Source organism: Scaptodrosophila lebanonensis, unplaced genomic scaffold (assembly GCF_003285725.1).
Source record: "Scaptodrosophila lebanonensis strain 11010-0011.00,11010-0021.00 unplaced genomic scaffold, SlebRS2 tig00000089-arrow-pilon, whole genome shotgun sequence".
In the NCBI taxonomy this organism is placed as follows: Eukaryota; Metazoa; Arthropoda; class Insecta; order Diptera; family Drosophilidae; genus Scaptodrosophila; species Scaptodrosophila lebanonensis.
The window spans coordinates 173,775-191,439 of NW_022060565.1; the positions used below are offsets into that span (position 1 = coordinate 173,775).

At 39.5% G+C, this 17,665-nt stretch overlaps 1 protein-coding gene across 1 annotated transcript in view; it reads right to left on the reverse strand.

Moving 5' to 3' along the window:
- The window catches only part of LOC115626950 (uncharacterized protein DDB_G0283357), a 69,995-nt gene extending 52,697 nt beyond the window's left edge, over positions 1-17,298 (reverse strand). Inside the window, exons 1-2 of the mRNA XM_030522466.1 lie at positions 17,184-17,298; positions 11,953-12,891 (exon numbers count right to left, since the gene is read on the reverse strand). Of these exons, the coding sequence (XP_030378326.1) occupies positions 11,953-12,891; positions 17,184-17,298 (1,054 nt within the window). The remainder of the gene's footprint in view (positions 1-11,952; positions 12,892-17,183) is intronic.
- Positions 17,299-17,665: the final 367 nt, after the last annotated feature.

Consider the following 17,665-nt stretch of genomic DNA (forward strand, 5'->3'; position numbering starts at 1 on the left):
TTACATACATTTCAGCGAAAACTTTCTATGAGGGTCGAAACTTAAATGGAAAAACGCGACACTTTGAAACGGATATACCCAATCAGCCATGGTTAGCGCACAGATAACAACAACAACAGCTGCACTCAAGTGTAGAAAACTCGCTCATATTCGAGTCTGTTTTTGTTGCAGTTGCCGGAAAAGAAACATCGATAAAAAATTGAGAACAGAAAGCAACAAAAAATTGGCAACTGGGACCCGCTCAAGCAATTTATTGCTTCTACATATGATTTGTGTGTGCGTGCGTGTCTGTGTGTGTGTGTGTGCGTGTGCTGTAAATTTGCTGCCATAAAGCGCAAGGCTTGCACATTTGTTCAATAATTGTGTATGCCCTCTTGTTTGTTTTCACTCGCATATTGCTTTGGCCAGTAATTAATGGGAGGCTCGAATTTGTTGCCTTGACATAATGTCAGACACCCACTACTTTATGTGCAAATTGCATATAAATAAATAATAATAAATAATAATAATATATATAGAATAAATGCTTGCTTACACAAAAACAAATGTGCATGTAACAACAATAAAATCAGGAGACACAAATCGCAATGGTCGCGTGATTTCAACAAAAGTTTATGGCTCGATATAAATGGCATGGCGACAAGAGCTAACAACAACAACAACAGCAGCACAAACAAAACAAATGACAGCGCAAAAGTCAGAGAAAACCAATAAAAACCTAACAACAAACAGAAAAATAAAAATTAAGTTCAAAAAGAAAACCGGTAATAATAAAAAAGATGAATGACAGTGCCAGCAAATAAATCGCTTACTCTGCCTATACCAGAACCAACGCCAACGCCACAGCCCGCGTCAACGTCAACGACAACGTCGACAGCGACGGCGACGGCGACGCCGACGTCAACGTTGTTGCCAAACTCGCAACTTTGTCGCAGCACTTCCGTCAAAGACTTACACAACAAAACCAATAAATAAATGCAAATAGTTTTTCTTCTTCAGCTTTTTGAGACAAAGGCGACGTTGGTGGCAAGTGGCAAATGGCATGTGCCATGTGGCAAGGTAAGACGCAGCGCGACTTAAAACGCCAATGCGCCATGTTGCAATGCTCATTGCGCGCATCGCCCCTCCTGCCCCTCCCGCCCCTCGTGCCCCTGACGACCCCTCATGCACGTACACCACATGACGTCGACATCAAGTTCATCAACTGCACCGTAGGCATGGCTAATAACCATGCTGCAGTCTGTCGACCTTCAAGAGAATGTGTAATTGTGTGTGTGTGTGTGTTGTGTGTGTGTGTGTGTGTCGGTGACAGGCCGCAGCATGCAGGACGCGTTCTGCATTCGCATTCGGATACAGTTACAGTTACAGAATCGCATTCGCATTCAGCCATTCACATTATTTATGCAGCAGGCGCAAAATGCAACTTTTACTTTCATTTGCCTTTGTGTGTGTGTGTGTGTGTGTGTATGTGCCTCTGTGTGTGTGTGCCTTTGTGTGTTCGATTTAACCGGCGAGTTCAAGGCTACGAAATGGTCAAAGGCGAGCCAGCTAGGGGTGAAGAATTGGGCCTCGTGGCATGCATGCACGTTGCACGTTCCCCGTTGCATGCATCGCCAATACAAATGTATTGCAGGCGGCAACTTCACCAAATTGCCTCGCTAATTTGAGGCACTCAAACATAACCTCCATGTGGAAGTCAGACACATGCTTGTTTATACAACTGCTCCAACGAGTTGTATATTTAGATTTAGGCACAAAGGGCAGATTCTTAAAGAAAAGGTTTTTATGCCAGCCGTGGAGTTCGTAAATTGTTGCAAATAATATGTTCAACTGTAGTTGCCATTCCAATAGTGCTTAATAGTTATTGGATTTTTTATTAACTACGTTTTCGTTGGTTGTGGAATGAATTCCATGAAATTTAGTTCGCACTACTCTTTCATGATTTAAATTATGATAACATTTAATAATGATAATAATGATTAAGACCAAGTATTCATTCAAAACCTCCTCCAAAATTCGTACTCCCAATGCTAAGCACGTACTATAATATAATACGAGTAGTTGCCAATCATTTCCAACCTTCATTAATGCATTCATTCATTTCTTAATAACAATCAAATTATCAAATTATCGTAAAAAGCAAAGTAAACAAATACTAAGAAAAACGTTTGAACGTGTACGTTATTTTTTAGATAATTAATTTAAAACAATGCATTTTCAACTAATTCTATGGCTACATTAACCAAAAAGGCAATCAAAAACGAGCAGTTATGGCAAATAGTTTTTCAATATCTTTTTAAACTTCTAGATTGTTCTTCTTACTTAATTTCAAGTTCATTGAATTTTTGAGATTGATATCAACTTCATAGTTCAGTACTTGGTTGAAGAGAAAATTATTGCAATCAAAACGATATCACTGGTTAGAATTATCAGTTAAGCCTACTGCTAAGATTGATGGGCTGTGAAATAAGTGATATGACATTGGGAAAGAGTGAGATCAAGGTAGGAAAAAGTTCCAAATGAAAAGTTTATCGAGTTTTTGTAAGCTGTCCATTCTTGCAAAATTATTTAGTCGATCGTAAATATATTTATAGAAAAATAAATTCAAGAACTGATAACCATTTCATCAATATGCATGGAACTTATTAAAGCACAGAATGATTGAACAATTTACTTTTTTGATCGCAATAAAATATGTACTTATACATATGTATGTATATAGTACAAAAATAAGATACCAGTTCGGTTGTAACATTAATTGTTATAACCCAATCGAATCATGTATCCTGACTGTACAAGGAAGTGCAGAATACTTACAATATCTTATTGTAGGTCCTCTTCGTTATCAGTTAATATTTCATTATTATTTTCACTTGACAACAGCAGCAACGAATCTGTCCCGCGGAGGCGGTTGTTGTTGCCTTCAATGGCGAGGAAAGAAACATGCTGATGTTCCAAAAATGATAGAATTTATTTACTCATCAAAATGCGTGAGATCTCCTCACAAGCACAAGCTCCTCAAAAGCTTCAGCTGAGACAACAGAAAGAACAAACCGACTTTTTATACCCTGTACCCGTAGGGTAAAAAGGGTAGGTTTGTGCAAAGTATGTAACATACAGAAGGCAGCATCTCCGACCCCATAAAGTATATATATTCGTGATCAGCATGACGAAAGAAATCGATCTAGACATGTCCGTCCGTCCGTCCGTCCGTCCGTCCGTCTGTCCGTCTGGATGAACGCAAGGATCTCAGAAACTATAAAAGCTAGAATAACCAAAGTTGGCACCCAGATTCTCCTAGGTCCGAGAAAGGACGAGTTTATTTTATTTTTTTTAATTTTCCCCCCCTTCCCCCGCTACAGAATTTCGTCAATAGCGTCCACATTTCATATGCTACCTAAACCAAACTTTGCACACATAATTTATATATAATTGTCTACTGTTGTTCAAAATTATTCAATTCGGTAAATTTTAAGAAAAGTTATTAGCAAAACAAATTCTCGCCAGTACAGCCCCCCCAAACTGCAGCAACAAGTTCGCTCTTCTTCTTCCTCTTTTTGCTGCTGCTATGGGCTCATATAACTCAATGACGGAAATTTACCTGGGTACAGGGTATTACACTGTCGGGCTTGCTCGACTGTAGCGTTCTCTCTTGTTGATATTGGTTGTGGAAGAAACCAAAACAGCTGCTCGCTATTGACGATTAGTGGTTATCGATAGACGAATATCGATACATGCTCAGGTTTTGAATTAAGGTCCATCAATTTGCAGTACAGTAGTATTAAATTGTATGTTCCAATCTAAGGAGGCAACACAAGTAATCTAACTTTAACCTAAGCCTTATCTTAAAAAATTCACATGGATGCCTACTGGGAAATAATTGTTACGAACTATCTGAATCAAATCTGAAATCTGAGAAAGAGCGTAGTTTCAAGCATAAGAAAATAAAAGGGTAATGAAAAGGAAGTCTTAGAATTCATATGGCTACTCGCCATTATTGTTGCGATATATCTGAATCAAATCTGTAAGAAAGAGCGTACTGTTTGTGCATAACAAAAGTGTAATGAAAATTAAAAAATGAACATTCTTTAATGCTTTCAATTGCTTCATTTTATTGACTACTACTTAGAAGAAATGGAAGGTATTCACGTCTATATGAAAATTGTTGGCCTTTCATATGGGCCGATTGAAAACTGTACAAAGTCACGAGAGTTGCAAGGCAGCAACGGTCATGCCATGAAATAATTCATAATTCAAGCCAACAATAGCAGCAGCAACAGCAACAACAACAAAAGTGAATGCAAATCGGCTGGCAGCGGACAATGCCAATAAAGCAATGCACTCAGTCATGGCAACTCCAGCTACGCCCACACACACGCATGTGGCATGTGGAATGTGGCATATGACCTCGCCAAAAAGCAATGGCTCTGTGTGCTGGAATACTAAAAAAATGGAGTTCAGATGACCATCAACATGCTGACTATGACTCTATGAGCGCAATGTAGTTTTTTGTTTTCTTGTTTTTTAGAACGGTTTGGCTTTGCTCGGCTTGGCTTTAGCTTATCGAGTCGCGTAGATCGCCGCCACAAAGGCCATGTTACGAAATTATTGGACATGAAAAAAACAACAACAACAATCACATATTGCGACGGGCAACATGCAATGCAAATAGTCGCACATACTAACACACACATTCAACACATACATATTTACATACGTACATAGCCGGCCATGCCATGCCGTGCGCCACAAACCAAGGACACATGCCCGGCAACTGGGCGAGGTCGCGCCTGGAGTCATTTAAAAGGCAGTGCCATGGATAGGGGCAGGTGGACTATACGTGTATGTATGTCGCAACACTCGCGTGTTTTGTCGCCCGAAGTTGCTAGGCCGCTGCCGCTTTTGGCATTGCCGCCCCCGCCCACATCCTGTCCGGCAAACGGATGTGAAGCTCTAGCCGAGGCATCAGCTACCAGCTGAGAGAAATAGCTGGAGTTGAAGTTGACGCGTGTGCACCGAGAGAAAAACCAGAAATATCCCTCTTTCCGTCAATTGAAGACGTATAGACGTATATACATATACTACAAGTATATACAAGGGCGTAGGCAGCTTTTACCAAAGGGGGGGCCAAAAAATTAAAATTTTGATTAAATAATGCACGATGCATTTAAAAAAAAAAAAACGTATGCATATGGTCAATGAAAAAACTTCAACAAATCCAACTCAGATCCATTTTAAGGAGAAATAATGCGTCATAATAATGGCCCCCCTGCCTACGCCCTTGACTATATAATAGTATATACATACATATACCATATGAGGAGGCTGCTGTGTCACAGAAAGTTAGTTAGTCAAATACTTTTGGCATTTGTATTATTATTTCATTTCATCACTCGATTTACTGTTTCCACCTCTAATATATTTATAGTATGTATTTATCAAGTATTTATAGTATTTATTCAAATGATATTCGAAGCAATAAGGAAGAGCGTTCGTGTGCAAAATATATCCCTCTGGGGTAAATCGACTTCTTAGATAAAGCATTATAAACATTATGTGGACAGACGGACAATGCTGTGTAATATAATCTTATCATGCTAATTTAAATTATATTTCATACCAAAATCTTCCAAAATCTATTTTAATTACGAGTTTAGTGCAAATAGTTTTATTTGAAAATAGTAACATATGCTTGTACATACATACTATATATACAAGTACATATGTCTAAAATGAAAATCCTATTTTGTATTTCCTTATAAATATTATAATCATTTAATTAAGTGACTGCTGCTCTGGAATATAATTCGGAGAAGGAATTATTTACTGTGTTGTTTACACAGTTTGAATAATTATTTTATTTATAAGTAGTTTATAAGTTCATAGTAGTTTCAACAATAGTCATAGAAATGCAGATTTAAATGAGATTACACATAATGTTTCATTTGCATAAAATTTTCTTCAGGAAGGGCTTCTTTATTTTGACGCTAATTTTTAACCTCAAATCAAATCAAAATCTATTAATCACAATTTAACAACAATTGCTCACCATGCGTTTGCCTTAGTTGTATGCTTAATCGTTTATTGTGATGACTTTTATTATGTATTTTCTTATAATGCCTTCGAAAGTCTCAAAGAACAAATGGGACAACAATTAGTCAGTTACAGGCCCCAAGAAATGCTAGACCTTTCAGTGTCTTTTAAATATTGCTTTTATGTTGACTATTTTTTATTCGATTCTTTCTTTATTCTTTCACGCTGCCTGTATTACCTTTATTTCCTCAATTGATTTTCCATTATATTCGCCGTCAATCGCCTTAAGGATTGATTACAAAGTAATCAGTCTGACAAATGAAAATTGTTATAAATTTTGTAAGCAACTAACCCATTAACCCTAATATGCATAAAAGGGGTCTGTGGCGCCCATGGAGCTGTGTAGGTGAGTCCATAGCGAGGCAATTCAAAATGAAGAATTAATGCAAGCTTTTGCAAAATTATTTCTTTGTGTGTATTGTCAATTAATGAAAAGTGCAGAATAATGTTTGTTGGTATGAAGTTTAACTTTGTTTTTGATTTTGCTTGATGCTTTGCATGTCTGTATCTGTGTCTGTGGGTGTGTGTGTGTGTGTGTACACGCACCAGAAACAACAACAACGGTAGCAAGAACTACCTCAAACAATTCACACGCACGCGTGCATAATTTTCCATTATTATTACTCTTATTTTCGGCTCGGGTTTGTGTATTTTATTTGATGTTTGTATGTGACTCTCTATTTGCGTTGTTGTTGTTGCTTTGGCATTGACATAAATTTTTTGCTAAATAAAACAAAACAGCAACAATCGCGAGGCAAAGTACCCGAGTGTGTGTAAACAGCAAAGCAAAATGAAGCACAGCTCTGGTAACAAACAAAGAGGGTGGGGGGATAGGAAATAGAAGAGAAAAAGAGAAAGGACGTCAAAGCACACGACACACGCAAGGCACATTAAAGCAATTTTCTCGCAACCTTTTTGTTATTGTGTTTATGATTCTTTTTTCTTGTTCTTCCTTTTTGCCTATTGTGCATGATGGAGTAGCTGGTACAGAAAACAAAGAGGGAAAAACAAGAATATGCGAGTGTGTACGCCATTACATAAATGGCCAAAATGAAGAGGGAAATGGATCGCGATTTGAAGCGCCAACGCAAGCACACATACTCGTACACACACACACACACATACGCACATCCTTACACTGGGTTAAGGCTGCACAATCACACCCAAGCGCCACACGACCACAGGGTCATGCCCACGTGTACGCCCACGCCCCCTCAAACGCCATTTTAATTGTGCAAATTGAAGTCGGGAGTAACTTCAATCAGCGCCCGCACAATGGGACAAAAAATGCAATTAGCAGAAAAGTGAAATAGAAATCAGATAAGTGTATAATCTACATCCATAGCCAATCCAAAGTACATACACATGCCTACCATGCATATATATAAGTAGTATACATATATAAATGTATATGCATTTGCTTGTAACATTTGCCAAATCATGTTTTGGCCTCAGCCTACAACAAACTTGGCCAAATGCCAGTTGAGGTGTCGCTTAAAATGTAAATGAATGGTTTTCTAAATTGAAAGCAAAGCTAATTTCCACAAAACTGATTCGCAAAATGTTCATATCCACAAAATTGTAATTGCGTGTGTAACATAACATTACATTGCTAAATATTATGCGGTCAGTCGATTTATTTAGACAGTCTCCTTATTGTTTATAGCCAAATTCGTTTTCGCTGCAAATTTTACTAAACTATATTATATAGTCGTTACACTAAGTGCTATTCAACAGTTTCATAATAAGCTTATCTGTAAACCCAAGGGGAGCTTCAATCTATGAAAATTTACCGATATAGAGGATCACAGCTTCATTTTTCTCATTTCAAGAGTAAGAGCCAATGCACGCTTAGAAAAAGTTTGGTTTTTAGAAATAACACTTCTATGTGGTATTGATATCTGATATGTTTCGCATTTGAAAGTCCTTAAAACAACATTTCCTTATCTACAAGAAGGCACACGAAACGCAAAGCCGCATTTACACGTTAAACCATTGCTCGGCAGCAGCCATTAATGAACAAACTAAGCAAAACATATTTTTATTTTTTTAAATAATAGACATTGTACTATACGGAATTAGACTAAGCTTTCTGCCGTTACCAAACAAAAATAAATAGCAATATTTGGGACTTACACATTGCTGATTGTGAAAGTATGTAATTGAAAAGCAGAATGTTGAAAACATAAAAAAAGTACCATAACTAAACTAGATTTGTGCTGTTATCGAAAGCGCCCATAATACTTGTATTTAAATTTGAATTATTTCCTTTAGCTAATTGTAGTCGATTATTTTGTTGACAAATTGTTGTGAAAGAAATTATGAGAGAATTTAATAGAAGAACCGCATAAAATGATTGTTCTGGGGAGTTAAAGCAAAACTAATAAATAGTTTATAGAATGGAAACTGTTTTGTATGTAGACAAATGTCTAATTATTGGTGCCCAGCAATTGCTTTATAAGGAATTTTTGAATTTCTTGGCATCTTATATTTGCTGAAAACTCAACTCATAAAAGAAAAGTAGGTACAACATTGTATGAAATGTTTGCATATAGCTAACGTATCATTCAATAATGTTATTAAAACCTAAAGAACTTTAAACATCGTGAAAGCTCAGATCGGTAATCGCTAGTCAGAGCTGCATATCTGTCGAAAAAGCGTGTTAATTTGCTAATTGTGATGGCATCTCCCCTTATGAATAACAAGTTATCGATAACGGTGCTGGACAACGTTCGCTACAATCGAACCACGTCAGTCGGCAATGGAATTATCAACAATGGACACATATCCAGTGAATGCGCTTTAAATCCGGCTAATATGCGTTGAAACATATAGAGGTATAGTAATATAAACATTTTAAAAGTGTACCGTCAGTAATAACAATAATGATTATTCGTTGAGTTTTATTATTTTGATCAAAAATAATGATTATTGGTCAATTTTTAAAATAAACCTAAAAATGAATCATTATCTTGTGAGCGAATGAACAAAATTAGAAAATAATCAATGTGTTGTAATTTTTATAATACCACATAATGATTGCAGTTCCTGTTCTACAAATATGTGTTCGCCTTGGATTATTGGGATATTAGCAAAATTGCGTTGTTAGTCATTTTCTCTTAAGATATGTAAGCAATACTTGTATGGCAAAATAAACACTAGAGGTGGCGAATTTTAAATGCAAATACTACGATATATGTAGGTACAGACATTCATAAAATATTCATGCATAACAAGAATATAATAGATATAAATGAATAATTGTCATGGCATTGGAGCCCATGGTGCATAGCCATTGTGCATGATCCACTCGCTTGCTTGCGAGGTTAAATTGTTGCCGTTACTTTTCGTCGTCGTTGTTTTTGTTGTTGTTGTTGTTGTTGGTTTTATAGCTGCTGACGTTTGTTTGACCTTGAGCATTTTGCATACATGTGTGTGGGCAATTAACGAGTGACCCCAGCCCCAGCACTTAATATGAAACATGAAACATGTAACCGAGTCGCCCAGTCGCTCTACCCTCCATTAATTAAATGCCATGATGGCCAACAATGTCAAAGAGAAACTCAACACCGTTGGCAGCAGCAAAAAAAAAAAAGAAGAAAAATAAAAGAAAACGGTAAAACAGAAAAACACAACATTCCAAAAATATTCCCAACTCTGAGTGTGTAGCATTGTGTGTGTGTGTGCGTGTGTGTGTGTGTGTGTGTGTAAGAGTTGAAAAGTCGGATAATTTAATTTCTTATACTGCTTATAGACGCACACACACACACACATATACCTACGCATTGAAAAGGAAAGACACACAGACGAACTGGCAGACTTGCGAACAAAAAGCCAGGCAGCTGGGGCTGCTGGAAACGTGTCAGTATGTGTGCATATATGTATGTGTGTGTGTGTGCGTGTGTGCGTTTGTGAGTTATGTTGGCTCCAGTTAGACGCACAGATGACTACGCATTTAGTTTAGTTCGCTGCTGTTGGCAAGAAGCCGCAGATTTTAGCTGATTTTTACTGATTTTCACAGAGGTTGTTGCTACTTTTCCTCATTGTTGTTGTTGTTGTTGCTGCGACATGGCGCCGGCAGCCAAAAATCATAGCCAGACCCAGGCGGAAGTCATAACGGCGCGTTGTCACACGGCCAGCGCTCGGCCATTGACTCGTTTATTATGTAGCAGCAAGTCAGAGTCGGAGTCCGAATCAGAGTCAGAGTCAGAGTCGTAGTCAGTCCCTGCTCTTGTTGGTGGCCGGGCATAGTTGAACTGATGACCCCGTCTTGGGCCGCATTACACATACGCCATGTTGGACGCACATTAACCCTCAAAATACGCGACACACATACAAACGAGTACATGCAAAGCAAGCGAGTTGGCTTTTTGTTCCGTATTCTTGCATGTTTGATGCTCGCCTGCAGATACGTACTACATACACATACTATTCGTATATAAGTATGTACTATATACGAGAATTTCGGGCGTTGGCCCTCCAGATGTCGCAGCTGTAAATTACCCTAAAAGCTGTGCGCATACAAGTATAACAACCAAGAAGCCAAAAGCAGAAGCCGGTGAAGCGCATTAAGCTACAAATATGTTTGCTCGTTTGATTGATTGATTGATAGATTGATAAGCGCAGCAGCAGCATAAAAGAGTACTAAAAATTAAAGCCAATAAAGCGAAAAAGAAAACTGCGCCTCTTTGTATGCTTTAAGAAACTGCTTTATTCAAATATAATTATTATATACTAAGAATATATGGTGTACAAAAAATTTGTTGCTCTGAGGTAGGGTGGATGGGATTGGGTTTTTATTGTTTACCGGTAGTTTAATGGACAAATTAATTTAATTAAAAACGAATTTTATGAGAGGTAAGTAGACCCCCAAAGCTGTAAATCAATCTAACAATGACAGAAAATAAATGTAATTAAATAAAGTATATCAGTGTAAGGTTCAAGAGCTAGACCAACTTGAAAACAATTGCATTACGTCTGTTCGACGTATAATCTGCACTCCTCTCTTATGTCCGACATTAACATTAAACAAAATATTTTAGACACAGGTGTGCAGTATTTAATCCGATCAGCGGGTCGGTTCATACTGTTGTTGAAATATAACAAGTTAAATGGTTCAAAAATACTGCTGTGATCTTAAATCACTGAAATATAGCTAGAAATAAGTTGGAAAACCTTAAAATGCATTTTAAGCCAGCAATTCGGCTCTACAACGAGAACTTTTGCGGACATACCGTTGATTTTTTTGACCCCTTGTGCGGACTCATTGCTGCTCCAAAAATTATAATTATGATATGTTTATGTTGTGGCCCACTTCACGAAACGCGGTTGCAAATGTTTTCTACCTGCATAGTCACTTAGACTTATTGGATGAAGGGTCTGAACACGAAGCCAAATAATCAGCAGAAACCAAAACTCTGTCCAATCATCTCTGACAAACTTATAAAATTTTAAACATATTTGTAGATTTGAATGTATATAACAATCTGAGCTCAAAAGAAAGTTTTCAAGCCAACTTATTTCTTCAAATATCGCCATGTTAGCGTATTTTGAGCTACAATTGGCAATCTAGCTATTGACAGTAACAGAATTCTCTAAAAAAGGTTTTAAAATATACAATTTGGAAAATGTCTGGCTAGAATTATGTGTGAAATATAAACCTTCGAATAGGATTTCAACTCCTATGAAATTTATTTATAATTACTTGCTCCCCGAAAAAGAAAATCTCAAATGAATTGGAAAAGAATAAGAAGAAGAATAAGAAGAAATAATAGATCATCTTTAACGGGGTGGTGGCTTTTCTGTGCGGTTTTGCATCGATGGGTGGTACGGGTGGTGAACGGGTGTGGGTTAAGTAACTAATGAATAATTGCTTTAGGGGGTACTTCTCATAGTCGCGCGTCGTCTCTTTCTTCTTGCCGCTGGCCGGCGTATTCTTGCGAGGTCGATTCATCAATGGGTCCTGGTCCATGGTGCGTGAGGCCTGTTGCCTCATCTGAGCTGGTGGACCGGGTGGCTTCTTTTTCTTTGGCTGTGGCTGCTGCAGCATGTGAACTGGTTGCAGTGGTTGTTGCTGTTGTTGTTGCTGCTGCTGTTGCTGCTCTCGACGCTCCAGAAAGGCGGCATTGGCCGAAGCTACTGTCGCAATGCGCTGCTCCATTTGCTCCTGTTGCTGTTGTTGTTTCTTTTTGGCGAAGGCGGCGGTATGGAACTGTACGAGATGCGAGCTGCGACGTCGCAGCGCTGACGCGTAGGGTGCCACACCGAAATTATCGCCGGCCGAGCTGCCACCACCGTTGCCTACGCCAAACAATTTTCGTATGCGTCGCTTGTTAATGAAGCCACCGAGGCCGGTACTCAAGCCAACACCACCAACACCACCACCACCGCCACCACCTGCACTAAATGTGGAGCTGCCTGCCTCGCTGCCCGCAACCATTTGACTAAAGTTGCTGTCCAGATCGCAGCTGGTGCTGCCGTTGAAGGTGCCACCGCCAATGGTGCCCGCCGAATCAGCACCACAGGGAAAGAGATATGTATTGAGGGTGCTCAGTGTGGTTGAGGTGTGCTGGCGAGACAGTGCACAACTGCTACTTGTTGCAAGTCCGGCGCCGTTGTTGTTGTCCGGCACCAACTGCAGCGGCATTGGCAGCATAATGGCCGTTGAGCCGCTGATGCTGCCACCAGTGCTGCTGTCATAGGAGTGTGGATTGACATAGATGTGGTTGTTGTTGCTGCCACCACCACCCCCGCCCCCCGTGGTGGCACCGCCAGTGCTGGCACCACTTATGCCGCTAACTACCAGATGGCTGGTTGTTGCTGTGTTGCTGCTGCTCTCATTGTTGTTGTTGTTGTTGTTGCTGGCCAGCTGCTGTGTCGGCTGGTTATTGTTGTTGTTGTTGTTGTTGCCACTGTTGTTATTGTTGTTATTTATATTAAGATGCATATTCACTTGATTTATATAGCTGGCTATATTGCTAGTATATTGTTGGCCCATATTGTTGTTGCCATGGCCATTATTGTTGTTGTTGTTGGTGGTGGTGGTGCGTGCTGGCGCGGTGGCTGGCCGTTGCAGCTGAGCAGCCACACTAGTGGTTGGCAACAACGCCACCGATACGGACACCAATTGCGTGGTTGTTGCATGCTGCGATGGTGCAGGTGGCGCGGGTGGTGCGGGTGGTGCAGCTGCAACGGCGGCTGCTCTTGGAGCATGTGCCTGTTGTTGTTGTTGTTGTTGTCTTGACGGTGCTGCATTGCCATTGCTAAGTGCTGCTGGCACTTGTGCCTGTTGCGGTTGTTGTTGCTGCTGCTGCTGCTGCTGTTGTTGTTGTTGTTGTTGTTGCGGCTCTGCAATACGTTGCGGTCGTAGTGGTTGTTGCTGGTGTTGCTCATTGGCATTGCCATTGGGATTATTGCTGCCATTTCCGCAGCAATCAAAGGTCCCATTGCCGTGCAACCCCATCTCTGCACCTCTTGTTGTTGTAGTTTAAATGGTATCGATTGTTGTTGCTGCAACTGTGGTTGTTGTTGCTGTTGCTGTTGCTGTTGCTGTAATTGATATCACCTCTGGCAGTGTGCTTTAATGCTGGTCGCTAAAAAGCGCCTGATATTCAATATACTCGTATGTGTGTATTGTTGAAATTTTGATAAAACAAAATTTCATAGCATAGCACGATATTTGTGGCTCAAAATTTATATTTTTTTACACTTTTGTAGGCACAGAACAAAATGTATAAATAGCTTGGTTGATTTGCACTTTTTGTTGCTGTTTTCAGTAACTTTTTCTTTGACTTATTTTTGTTAAATTTTTCACATTAGTTTTCTGCACTCAAAAAAAAAACACACACACACACAGATATACACACAGAGAAGCAGCCTTTTGAAATTATTATTGCAGTGAGTAGCTTTTTTCATTATTTGGATTTAAATATTTTAAATTCTTAGTTTTAAGCCACTTGTTTATCACAGTGTTTCATTGATAAGCTCAACAAAGAGCACATGTTGCCACCACTAAGCTGGAGAAAAAAATTGCACTAAGCACAATAACAATAACAACAATACAGAGCAAATTGCAAGTAGAAAAAAATTTCAAAAAAAAAATTATTGTGTTGATATTTTGTAGGGTTTTGAGAATTTTCACGCACTTTTTTTGGATTTACAATATATTGCGGCTGCTGCCACTCGGTGTTATCAGTGGCCACGTGCTTAACGCGCCGCGTGTCAGAATTGTATGAACTTGCGTCGCCTTCTTGTTGTTGACAATGCCCCCACTAACAACAACAGACATCGTCGACAACGATGGCGAGGCGATGGCGATGGCGCTGGCGTTGACGACGACGACGAAGTCACACAATCACACACATACACATATACTAACACACACACACACACACACACATACACAGTAGAAGCGTCGTCTGTTAACTGGCCGAAGCAAGTCATTGACTAACTCACTGGCTGACTGACTGACTGACGGAGTTCCGCTCAGCCAAAAGCTGCACTGGAGCGTTGGCAACTGTCTGATATTCACTTGTTCTTCTTCTTCTTAAATGAAAAAAGCTAAAAAAAAACATGAGAAAAAAGTGCCTAACAATCGAGTTGAGAAATCTAAACCACACACACACATACACAAACATAAAACGCGGAAATTTCGTTGGCCAGCCAACGACACGCGCTCCTTGCCTTCGCATTGTTGTTGCTGTTGTTGTAAGTGGCGGTGGCGGCGTCGTCGTCGTTGGCGGCAGCGGCAGCGTCAACGACAACGACAACGTCGGCATCAGCAACCGCATCGTTTTTTTGAATTTTTTAGTTCAGCCAAGTTCGGCTCTGCACTTCACTTCATCGCACGTTTGACAAACAACAAATAAAAATTGCCAACTTAACTTAATGCCACATAACCCCAAAAACTCTACGAACTGCAGCAGCAGCAGCAGCATATTTATGTGTGTCTGTGTGTGTGTGTGTGTGTGTGTGAGCGATGCATTGGTGTGCGTTTTACACATTTTCACATGCTCGAGAGCTCAGCTCAACTCGAAGCGAAACGACACGAAAGCAACGAAACGCTGCCACAACTATAAATGTAACTGTTAAACTATATTGCGAGTGTATGTGTGCGTGTGTATGTATGCGTGTGCATGTGTGCGTGTGTATGTGTTCGTGTAATTTCACCGCATGGCAGCCGAACGAAACATTTCAATTCGTTTCGTTTGCTATTCGTGCGCGAGCCTTTTTTTCGTTCCTTTTCAGCTTGTTGCGGTTGTTGTTGTTGCTGTCGTTGAGTGGCGTCGTCTTTTGTGCTCGGCTCGTTTCATAACAAACATTTGCCAACGTATGCAGCCAAATACATATATACGAGTACACACATATATGTGTGTATTTGCGTCGATTAATGTTAACCCATTTCAGACCGTGCTCTGCCTGCCTGAAGTTCTAAATCTCCTCAATCAGCCTTTGTCTAATGTTGAATGCAATTTAAGCATTTTTATTCTAATCGAAATGGTCTCTTAATGCAAAAATTGCGATTGTATTGCGATCAGTCTCATATTAAATACAAATATACTGTTTACGGTTTCCCACTCTTATTTGTAACCACCACTCCCTGATATCAGCAAACTGCATATTGACTTTTTGCAGCATTTTGATCCTCCAATATAAATCTATTAAGGAATATTTTCTTTAACAACAAAAAGAGCTTAAATGCGAAGCCACAATCTGTAGGAAGGAGTTATACTGTTAGTCTGTTGAGATGTTTAGATATGAGTTGACTTTACAATCTTTTTTAAAGTTTCAGCTTCGACTTTGAAACTTACGTTTCGCTAGGAATAGAAACATAAACACAAACAGAAACAAACATTTTCGAGCTAAAAGCAAATTCTTAATGTTTTTTTTTTTTTATCAGTAAGCCATTAGTTTTTAAGAAGCACAGCTTTGTCGGATCTATCTAAATTAATCAGGGAAACACTTTTTGATTGAAGATTGATTTAATCTAATTCCAATGCAATAAAACACTCTACGTTTAGAGAGGAACATGCAGTACTGCCCTCATCATCAACAACTGAGTAAATGTGTCACAATCATAAATAAATAAATATTTTGCCAAAAATTGGCAGCCTTGTGTTGGTTTGCGACAAATAAATAATATGCATATTAAATGAATAAATTTGCTAATCGAAAAAAAAAACTATCTAAAATGGGTTAAAATATGAGTGCATAAGTGTGCAGGTGTTTGCATTCACCAACCCATTGTTGTCCAAAAAGAACAAACAGAAAAAAAAACAACGCTGGTCTGCTGTTTTTCATTCATTGCAGCTGCTGCCATCGCTGCAGCACACACACACACACACACACACTCACACACGCAGGAACATATATACACACACATTCAAATCTGTATACATACACGTAGACATTAAGTTAAATTTGCATGGGCTCTGTTGCAAGTTGCTGGCTCGCACTGCTGTTGGCGCATCCTGCACTGCATACTTCAAGGCGCTTCATTTACAAAGGCCGCTCGCTGGTGCGTGCAAAAGTTTTGCGCTTAATTGCGTTTCCTGTGACGCCATTTGACTGGCACCGCAACAAAAGCGTTGGCTGCGACTTTGGCCGACCGCAACGTGGCGTATGCGCAATTAAGCAAATTATATGACGCATACGCAACGTGTGCTGAACGTAATATGAAAATTACGCATACGTACGATTGTGCAACCCGTCACCGTCATCGTCATCATTTGCCACACAAGCTGACTTTCAATTCAACCCAAAACCTGCTCGCATTTTCAAGTGCCATTTGTCGCCCATGCAGCCAATGTCTTGCTTTATTTTGCACGCCATGTTCAAGATATTCATATTTGTTTTTCTTTGCTGCTTTTCTTTTTTTTTTTTTATCAACCAACAAGAACCTTCATGGCTAATAACCAGTGTGGCAGTCACGGCAACAACAACACTAACAACAACAACAATCGCCGTCATTACGTTGGCAATGGTCGGCAAATGAAGAACAATAACAACTACAGTTTGGCATTTGAGGGGGCGAAGCATTACTTCAACAAGCGAAACCGAAATATTGATCTAATTCTTGTGCGACTTCTCACCTTCTGACGTTGACAAAAGGCCAAGCCAGGCAGAGCCCGACCAGGCGAGGCGCCCGTTAAGTTTTGCCGTCTTGTGACGAATGTCGCGGCACAAATAAATGAGCACATCGAGCATGTCAGTAGCAAAACAAACACATAAATTTCGACATAGCAGCTCCATATCTCTTTCACTCGCATGCTCTACCAACGAATTGCAGATGCCATATGCCGGCAAATTGCTTTATACATATATACACTGCCTGATCAAAATTATAGACACGCCACATCAGTTGTCATTGAGAAGAAGAAACAATAGCAGGCATTATTTCGCAGTCAGCATTAACCATTGTCAGTTGTATTAGTGGCTAGAGTGGAATCTGGCAGACTCAACTTAGAGCGAGATAAAGGTGTAAGAATTTATATTTCATCAACATAAGTATGTAATTCTATAGATTTTACGAGAAACAAAGTCGAAGTTTAAAGTTCACCATATAAGGGCATCA